This window comes from Nerophis lumbriciformis, linkage group LG02, assembly GCF_033978685.3.
Source record: "Nerophis lumbriciformis linkage group LG02, RoL_Nlum_v2.1, whole genome shotgun sequence".
NCBI classification, from domain to species: domain Eukaryota; kingdom Metazoa; phylum Chordata; class Actinopteri; order Syngnathiformes; family Syngnathidae; genus Nerophis; species Nerophis lumbriciformis.
In genome coordinates this window covers 53,892,431-53,902,794 of record NC_084549.2, presented here as the reverse complement: position 1 = coordinate 53,902,794, position 10,364 = coordinate 53,892,431, and the positions used below count along the sequence as shown (strand labels likewise).

The 10,364-nt window shown below is 40.5% G+C and overlaps 1 protein-coding gene across 3 annotated transcripts in view; it reads left to right on the top strand.

The window, feature by feature from the left end:
* Positions 1-479: 479 nt before the first annotated feature.
* Positions 480-10,364, top strand: part of birc6 (baculoviral IAP repeat containing 6) — a 195,409-nt gene continuing 185,524 nt past the window's right edge. For all 3 annotated transcript variants that reach the window (XM_061964628.2, XM_061964627.2, XM_061964626.2), the window contains exon 1: positions 480-981. In XM_061964628.2, coding sequence (XP_061820612.2) covers positions 771-981 — 211 coding nt within the window. In that variant the 5' untranslated portion in view covers positions 480-770. The remainder of the gene's footprint in view (positions 982-10,364) is intronic.

The following is a 10,364-nucleotide window of genomic DNA, read 5'->3' as shown; positions in this document are numbered from 1 at the left end:
TATTCCAGCGAGTTAATCCATTTTGGGGGGAGTTGAGGGGATGATTTAATTATGATGCGTTGAGTCTAACGGCCTGAGGGAAGAAGCTGTTACAGAACCTAATAAGTATGATTCTTACATAAACTACATCACATTACATTAAGTACATGAACTGTGTGACCTCGGCATTTGACACGCGGAAAACAGCGCAATATTCATAGTTTTTAATACCACAAATGGGAGACTTCATGTCTTGTATTTTCGTTGGCACACGGAAGTATCGCGAGATTTACCAATAAACTTCGTGTGACTGTCATGTAACAGACAGCTAAGGCCGCCAGTACTTTCTCAACGCGGAAGAATCATGACATGAATACAACTATAAGTATGATTCTTACATAAACTACATCACATTACATTAATTATATAAACTGTGTGACCTCGGCATGTGACACGCGGAAAACAACGCTTTATTCATAGTTTTTTATACCACAAATGGGAGACTTAGTATTGTATTTTCGTCGGCACACCGAAGTATCGCGAGATTTACCAACAGGCTACGCTAGCTTCGTGTGACTATCATGTAACTGACAGCTAAGCCGTCAGGACGTTCTCAACGCTGTTGGTGAATAGCCGCTGCTACGCTGACGGGAAGCAGCCACAGAAGGGGTCGGCAGTGGCGGAGGAGTGACAGTGTGGAGTTAGTCCTCTAGATTTACTTCTATTGACAGTGTCAACGCTTCCTAACAAAACCAGGAAGGGACGGGGTAAAGGGGGAGAAATAGGGAAAGATGGCGGCCGCGGCCTCGCCGGGCTCCGGCTCGTCCACCCCCTCGGACTGGATTGTACGGAGAGACGGCTGCCTGCGTTGCGACGAGGAGGGCCTGCGAAGCCTCTCCTACCACCCGACCCTCAACGCTATCCTCGCCGTCACCAGCCAAGGGGGCATCAAAGTCATCGACGGCACCTCCGGGGCCATCCTCCAGGCTTCCACGCCGCACGGTAAGCAGCCGCACAAACCCGCTCGTGATCGTCAACACCGGGGCGAGAGTTGGAGCTAAGCTACCGCTAGCAGTGATTAGCACTTGAGTTTAGGCCTAATTAGATGATTTGGACACAAACGCAGGTATGGCGTGGGCTATGTTTGACACCATGTCGGAAGGTTTCGTTATGCAGTTTCCATTGTTTACAAGTCACTGTTTAGGACACATCCGCCGTGGAAGCTAACATAGAACCGAAGCTAATAGCTTCAGCTTCCCTTAGCACTCTTTTAGGTGCACAGCGCAACCTTCTACCAGCCATGTCTGCTCCCTCAGCAATAACCTATCATCTCCAGGGTTGTTCTAATGCAGGGGTTTTCAACCTTTTTTTTTTTAGTCAAGTCATATTTTTATCATTGAAAAAATCCGAAAGGCACACCACTAGCAGAAAACAAAAAAAAAAAAAAGGAAATTCGGCAGCATTGACAGTAAAAAGTCGTTCTTGCAATTGTTGTATATTAATTTAAACCATAACAAACCATGCATCACTATAGGTCTTGTCTCAAAGTAAGTGTACTGTCACGACCTGTCACATCACGCCGTGACTTATTTGGAGTTTTTTGTGTTTTTTTTATTAGTTTTTGTCTTGCGCTCTTATTTTGGTGGCTTTTCCTGTGGCAGGTTTATGTCTTCCTTTAAGTTAAAGTCCCAATGATTGTCACACACACACACTAGGTGTGGTGAAAAGTGTCCTCTGCATTTGACCCATCCCCATGTTCACCTCCTGGGAGGTGAGGAGAGAAGTGAGCATCAGCGGTGGCCGCGCTCGGGAATCATTTGGTGATTTAACCCCCAATTCCAACCTTTGATGCTGAGTGCCAAGCAGGGAGGCAATGGGTCCCATTTTTATAGTCTTTGGTATGACTCGGGGTTTGAACTCACAACCTCCCAGTCTCAGGGCGGACTCTATAACCACAAGGCCACTGAGCTGGCTATAAAGCGCTATTCCTCGCACCTGTTTTGTTTTAGCATCGACTATTTAAGTTATAACCTTCTACCAGCCATATCTGCTCCCTCAGCAATAACCTATCATCTCCAGGGTTGCTCTAATGCAGGGGTTTTCAACCTTTTTTTTTTAAAACCAAGTCACATTTTTTTCATTGAAAAAATCCGAAAGGCACACCACTAGCAGAAAACAGAAATAAAATGAAATTCGGCAGCATTGACAGTAAAAAGTCGTTCTTGCAATTGTTGTATATTAATTTAAACCATAACAAACCATGCATCATTATAGGTCTTGTCTCAAAGTAGGTGTACTGTCACGACCTGTCACATCACTTTGACTTATTTGGAGTTTTTTTAGTGTTTTCTTGTCTGTAGTGTTTTAGTTTTTGTCTGGCGCTCTTATTTTGGTAGCTTTTCCTGTGGCAGGTTCATGTCTTCCTTTATTGATTATTGATTATTAATGATTGTCACACACACACACACACACACACACACACACACTAGGTGTTGTGAAATTTGTCGTCTGCATTTGATCCATTCCCATGTTCACCCCCTGGGAGGTGAGGGGAGCAGTGATCATCAGCGGTGGCGGCGCTCGGGAATCATTTTGTGATTTAACCCCCAATTCCAACCTTTGATGCTGAGTGCCAAGCAGGGAGGCAATGGGTCCCATTTTTATAATCTTTGGTATGACTCGGCCAGGGTTTGAACTCACAACCTCCCAGTCTCAGGGCGGACACTCTAACCACAAGGCCACTGAGCTGGCTATTAAGCGCTATTCCTCACACCTGTTTTGTTTTAGCAATCACGACTATTTCAGTTATAACCTTCTACTAGCCATATCTGCTCCCTCAGCAATAACCTATCATCTCCATGGTTGCTCTAATGCAAGGGTTTTCAACTTTTTTTTTGAGCCAAGTCACATTTTTTTCATTGAAAAAATCCGAAAGGCACACCACTAGCAGAAAACATAAAAAATAAATGAAACTCGGCAGCATTGACAGTGAAAAGTCGTTCTTGCGATTGTTGTATATTAATTTAAACCATAACAAACCATGCATCACTATAGGTCTTGTCTCAAAGTAGGTGTACAGTCACGACCTGTCACATCACGCCGTGACTTATTTGGAGTTTTTTGGTGTTTTCTTGTGTGTAGTGTATTAGTTTTTGTCTTGCGCTCTTATTTTGGTGGCTTTTCCTGTGGCAGGTTCATGTCTTCCTTTAAGTTAAAATTAACTTAAAAGTCCCAACGATTGTCACACACACTAGGTGTGGTGAAATGTGTCCTCTGCATTTGACCCATCCCCATGTTCACCTCCTGGGAGGTGAGGGGAGCAGTGAGCATCAGCGGTGGCCGCGCTTGGGAATCATTTGGTGATTTAACCCCCAATTCCAACCTTTGATGCTGAGTGCCAAGCAGGGAGGCAGTGGGTCCCATTTTTATAGTCTTTGGTATGACTCGGCCGGGGTTTGAACTCACAACCTCCCAGTCTCAGGGCGGACTCTCTAACCACAAGGCCACTGAGCTGGCTATTAAGCGCTATTCCTCGCACCTGTTTTGTTTTAGCAATCACGACTATTTAAGTTATAACCTTCTACCAGCCATGTCTGCTCCCTCAGCAATAACCTATCATCTCCAGGGTTGCTCTAATGCAGGGGTTTTCAACCTTTTTTTTTTGAGCCAAGTCACATTTTTTTCATTGAAAAAATCCGAAAGGCACACCACTAGCAGAAAACATAAAAAAAAAACAAAAAAAAACTCGGCAGCATTGACAGTAAAAAGTTGTTCTTGCAATTGTTGTATATTAATTTAAACCATAGCAAACCATGCATCACTATAGGTCTTGTCTCAAAGTAGTTGTACTATCACGACCTGTCACATCACGCTGTGACTTATTTTGAGTTTTTTTGTGTTTTGTGTTTTAGTTTTTGTCTGGCGCTCTTATTTTGGTGGCTTTTCCTGTGGCAGGTTCATGTCTTCCTTTAAGTTAAAGTTCAGTTAAAGTCCCAACAATTGTCACACACTCTTGGTGTGGTGAAATGTGCCCTCTGCATTTGACCCATCCCCATGTTCACCTCTTGGGAGGTGAGGGGAGCAGGGAGCATCAGCGGTGGCCGCGCTCGGGAATCATTTGGTGATTTAACCCCCAAATTCAACCTTTGATGCTGAGTGCCAAGCAGGGAGGCAATGGGTCCCATTTTTATAGTCTCTGGTATGACTCGACCGGGTTTGAACTCACAACCTCCCAGTCTCAGGGCGGACACTCTAACCACAAGGCCACTGAGCTGGCTATTAAACGCTATTCCTCGCACCTGTTTTGTTTTAGCAATCACGACTATTTAAGTTGTTGCTATCCTTCTTTGTTGATTGTCATGTCATGTACGGATGTACTTTGTGGACGCCGTCTCAGCTCCACACACTAAGTTTTTGCTGTCGCCCAGCATTCTGATTTTATTTACTTTGCAGCCAGTTCGGTTCTAGTTTCGTTTTGCATAGCCTTCCCTAAGCTTAAATGCCTTTTCTTTTGTGGCATTCCCCTTTTGTTTCCTTTTGGTTTAAGCATTAGATACCTTTTTACCTGAACGCTGCCTCCCGCTGTCGTCTGCATATTGTGATCACGACAACAAACCATGTTCCCGACATCTACAAAACAATTAGCTACCTGCTGCCACCTACTGATATGGAAGAGTATAACATGGTTACTCTGCTGCACTCTAGACAGCGCCGACACTCAACAACGGCACAATATTTGCGGATTATGAAAAAATATTTTTAACCCAATTAGGTGAAATTACTTAATCTCAGACGGCACACCAGGCAGTGGTTGAAAAACACTGGTCTAATGTAACAGGCATGCAATAGTACAAGAATGGAGTTGCTATTGCCAGTTGTAGTTGTTGACGAAACATTGCACATAGCTTAAACAGCGTCGTGTTAATCATGTTTCACTTAGGGTGTGTTCATACTTGTAATTTGTGGTCCATTTTGCTCTGTTAGTCTGGTTTGCTTGGTCAACTGTGAAGGCATTCAGAAGAATCAAGGATCGGACCAAAACCGGCGGACTCGGACCCCCCGAAGGATGGGTCCCGGTCCACTTGCAAGTTAACTCTAGTGCAGTGGGTCCTCAAACTTTTTTCCACCAACACCTGTCTCTCCAAATACCACCATGATGACCAGCATTAAAATACAGCACCTTAGTAGTTAAAGTTAAAGTAAAGTACCACTGATAGTCACACACACACTAGGTGTGGTGAAATTACTCTCTGCATTTGACCCATCCCCTTGTTCCACCCCCTGGGAGGTGAGAGGAGCAGTGAGCAGCAGTGGTGGCCGTGCTCGGGAATCATTTTGGTGATTTAACCCCAAATTCCAACCCTTGATGCTGAGTGCCAAGCAGGGAGGTAAAGAGTCCCATTTTTATAGTCTTTGGTATGACTCGGCCGGGGTTTGAACTCACAACCTACCAATCTCAGGGCGGACACTCTAAAGATAATCATTAAAACAGGGCAAAGGTTTTATTTAACAAGTATATTTTTGGCCACTGTAACATACACACACTGCAATAACGACATCAGCAATGTTTCTCCATTACAGTACATATTTACACTTTGGCATACCACTAGATAGAGCCCATTTATCACCAGTAGCAGCGTTGTGTATAAAGAGAGTATGGCAAACTTAAGAACAGGCGCAATGACTGCTACCAAGTTCGTATGCGGCTGGCTATGCTCGGATGCATGCAATTGTTGTCGTTTTGACATTAGTTTTTCTGATGAAATAAAACAAAATAGTACAAAAATTAAATAGTCTGGAAAACACACAAGACTTTGTAACTCCACATAGAGTTGTAAACATACTCCAGCTCATTAACTTAAAATAAAACACGCCTTTATTTTGTTAAAGTGTAGTGTACTTTTGTAGTTATTTCCCCATATTTCTGCACAATAACTCCGATATGGTAACACTGGTGAGCAGTTGAGAATATGGAGTGAGTTTTTGTTCAGAACATATTTTGCTTTATTCATTATTGATGTATTTCTTGGCACTATATGTTGTATACATTATATGAAAATTCCAGTTAATTTTCTCATCTATTATCACACCCAAAATTTGGTTTATTTTACTCATTCAATGTCCGTTTATTTGTATTTGTGTTTGACTTTCTTTTCGACTGCTACCGAATTGCATTATTTTTACAGAGATTCAAAGATAGTCTGTTTTTGTCAAACCATCTCTTAAATGTATAACTTTTTTTTGTTAATATTTGTATTACCTTCTGCGTGTTCTCTCCTGAACAAAACGCAGACGCTGTGTTGTGTTTACCTGGCACAAGACACCAATGTGTGGCTCTCCAGTGTTGTTCGCAAACCTTCACTTCCCATACTTGTTTTCTTTCCAGGTTGTGGGGAAAGCAATGTAAAATATTTCCACAATTCTCGCAGGTGGAGCAGCCCCATGGTGCATAGGAGGGCATTCATACACGTAAAAAAACTAACGAGGAAGCGCCACAAACACATAGCATCAGCTCAAAGTTGATAGTACTAATGGCGCCCTGTCGTCATGTGAGTGCCTTTTGACCAGGTCATTGAGGAGATTGCCTGAAACCGAGTTGGCCATACTCTCTTTATACACAACTCTGACTATTGGTACGTGTACCACATACTTGCCAACCCTCCCGGATTTTCCGGGAGACTCCCGAAATTCAGCGCCTCTCCCGAAAACCTCCCGGGACAAATTTTCTCCCAAAAATCTCCCGAAATTCAGGCGGAGCTGGAGGCCACGCCCCCTCCAGGTTTATTGTTAGGCAGTTTCATTAACGTCCTCCCAGCGCGGCAACAACACACAACAACAGCAGTCACGTTTACGTCTACCGTAAAGCAGTTCGTCTGCCGTAAACAGCAATGTTGTGACACTCTTAAACAGGACAATACTGCCATCTAGGGCTTTTAGAGAGTGCAGTGCACAACTGCGCACACAACAAGGAGACGAAGCAGAATGCATCATCAGAGAGGGTGTTCAGCATGGTTAGAAAAATAGTGACAGAGAATAGAACAAGGATGGACAATTCAACCCTTAACTCAACAATGAGTAGATGAGTGTTATGTGTGTGTAAATAAATGAACACTGAAATTCAAGTATTTCTTTTATTTATATATATATATATATATATATATATATATATATATATATATATATATATATATATAATAAAATATATATAGCTAGAATTCACTGAAAGTCAAGTATTTCTTATATATATATATATATATATATATATATATATAAAATGTGTGTATATGTATATATATATCTATATATATATATATATATATATATAATAAAATATATATAGCTAGAATTCACTGAAAGTCAAGTATTTCTTATATATATATATATATATATATATATATATAAAATGTGTGTATATGTATATATATATCTATATATATTTATATATAATAAAATAAATAAATATATATATATATATATATATATGTATATATATCCATCCATCCATCCATTTTAGCTAGAATTCACTGAAAGTCAAGTATATATATATACATATATATATATATATAGCTAGAATTCACTGAAAGTCAAGTATTTCTTATATATATATATATATATATATATATATATATTTATATGAAATACTTGACTTGGTGAATTCTAGCTGTGAATATACTCCTCCCCTCTTAACCACGCCCCCAACCACGCCCCCGCCCCCACCCCCCACCTCCCGAAATCGGAGGTCTCAAGATTGGCAAGTATGGTGTACCACAGTTTAAGAATCCCTGCCTTATATATATATATATATATATATATATATATATATATATATATATATATATATATATATAATGTTAACTTGAATGACCACCAAGTATATATATATATATATATATATATATATATATATATATATATATATATATATATATATATATACTTGGTGGTCATTCAAGTTAACATTGACCCTTTTGTTGCTCTATCTATTTCACCCTTTTTTGTCAGCAGACTAAATAATGGCTGAATCCAAATTCTCCCCCTTGGCCCTAGTCTTACCCTTTAAAAATTACGGGGAAAAACGAAATTAATATACTTAAAGGGGAACTGCACTTTTTTTTTTTTTTTTAATTTTGCCTATTGTTCACAATCATTATGAAAGACATGATGACAATTTTTTTTTTAATGCATTCTAAATATTAAATAAACGTAAATACAATTCAGCTTACAATGGAGCCTATGTGAGCTCCACCATTCCGCCCATAAAATCTGATAAAAAAACATTCAAAAAGCGGCAAGGATACTCTATTTACATTTTGTGACTTGAATATTAACAAAGTATTAGTGATATTGGTATTATAAACGCTAACACAGACAAACTATTTAGAGCGGCTCCGTGATCACTTCCGGGTGTGCCTATCATTGGGTGGTCTGCTGTTCCCTCATTTCCTTGCTTCCTGTAAGTTTATTGTAAATAAATAAATGATAAATGGGTTATACTTGTATAGCGCTTTTCTACCTTCAAGGTACTCAAAGCGCTTTGACAGTATTTCCACATTTACCCATTCACACACACATTCACACACTGATGGCGGGAGCTGCCATGCAAGGCGCTAACCAGCAGCCATCAGGAGCAAGGGGTGAAGTGTCTTGCCCAAGGACACAACGGACGTGACTAGGATGGTAGAAGGTGGGGATTGAACCCCAGTATCCAGCAACCCTCCGATTGCTGGCACGGCCACTCTACCAACTTCGCCACTGTAGATCATAAGTCATGCCTCTCTTGAAAAGTAGATGGCTGAAGATATAATCCGACAAGTTGGGACACTTTAACAGCCATATAGGACCTGGAACTGGTGAGGACGACACAAAAAGCGCTTGTTTAAACATACATTTTTCTCATCAAAATATCACTTCCGCGTTTTTTTAATGAAATATCAAACAATAGGATCCAAACAAAATTTATTGAACACTCGCTGTTCCCCTTGCCTAAACGCCACACTGAATTGCAGGACATGGAGACAATCGGGCGCCGAAACAAGCTCACTAGTTAGCATAGTTATAAACATCGAGCTAGCTTACTAGTTGTCGCCTGCGTTCGCTCCCCGAGCCACAACGTTGACGGTTTTCTACTTTGCTGCTAATCATATTTGGATGAGTACTATTGGAACACTGTTAGTTCCGAAACAGTTTTCGTTCCAGAGTATTTGTTAGTAGCCAACAAGAAGGTATATTTTTGACGTGACAGATGCGGTTACAACACCGGAAGTATTTTACCTGGGTGGGTGTGGCTAAAGGATAGAGTTGCATGTTATTTGCATGCATGTTACGGAATTTTACATTACATTGTCAATGATAATAATGTTAGTAAATTATCTACTAAAAAAACTAAAATTATATGGCACATTACATGCAAGTGTCAAAAAGGCAGCCAAAAGAGGTTGGTGAATGAGAATACATCCATCCATCCATCCATTTTCTACCGCTTGTCCCGTTTGGGGTCGCGGGGGGTTGCTGGAGCTCTCAGCTGTAGAAATGCACCCAATTGCAGGAAATGCAGTCTCAATTTTCAAAATGTTATTTCGGGCTTGCGTGGCGGCTAGAAATGTTCCCCCTTTTTTTCGTCAGTTTTCCTCTTTTTTTTTCTTTTTTTTTCAGAGTGTGCTCACATGCTGGTTACTACTTACCATTTCATTACCATAAATAGCAGTCACCAAGCCCGCCATTAAAAGTAGATTTTTTTCAGAAAATCCATCTTTTTGTGAAGATCTGAGGTTGAAGCAGGAATAATCGTTGCACCCTCAAAGTGACTTTCTTACAGTGGAAGGCACACTGCCAAAAATCACAAAAGTTAAAAGTAAGGTACTTTTTACTTCAGATGAGGCTGAAAGTTAGTGTAGTGACTTGTCAAACAACAAAGCATTGTCCTTCATTGGGTTTCATCGTCGACATGATGTTGTAGCAAAGTAAATTGGCTGACTGAGTCATGCAAGGATGTTTGGGTAAATGTCTACCATATATGGATAACCAGCTGACGTTACACTTGAACACAATTCCAATCGGACTGTTTGGAGGAAGTCGGCAGAAAGGCAAAATTGTTTTATAAATATCTCTACAATGCCTTCGCGGTTTGATTTAAATTTTTTGGGACTTATGCAGATCCCAAATACAGATAAGCAGCACATAATTTTTTTCGTAGCAATATGAAATATCTTGAATATCACAATTTTATTATTGACCGTCAAACAAGGTACATGTATACATGTCCGTAACACGAGTGTAGGGCTGAGCGATATTGACCAAAATTCGTATCCCGATATAGTTTGGCCCAAAAACTAACCCATACATGGAAATATCCATTGACGTAACTAAATATTTCCACCATACCTTGA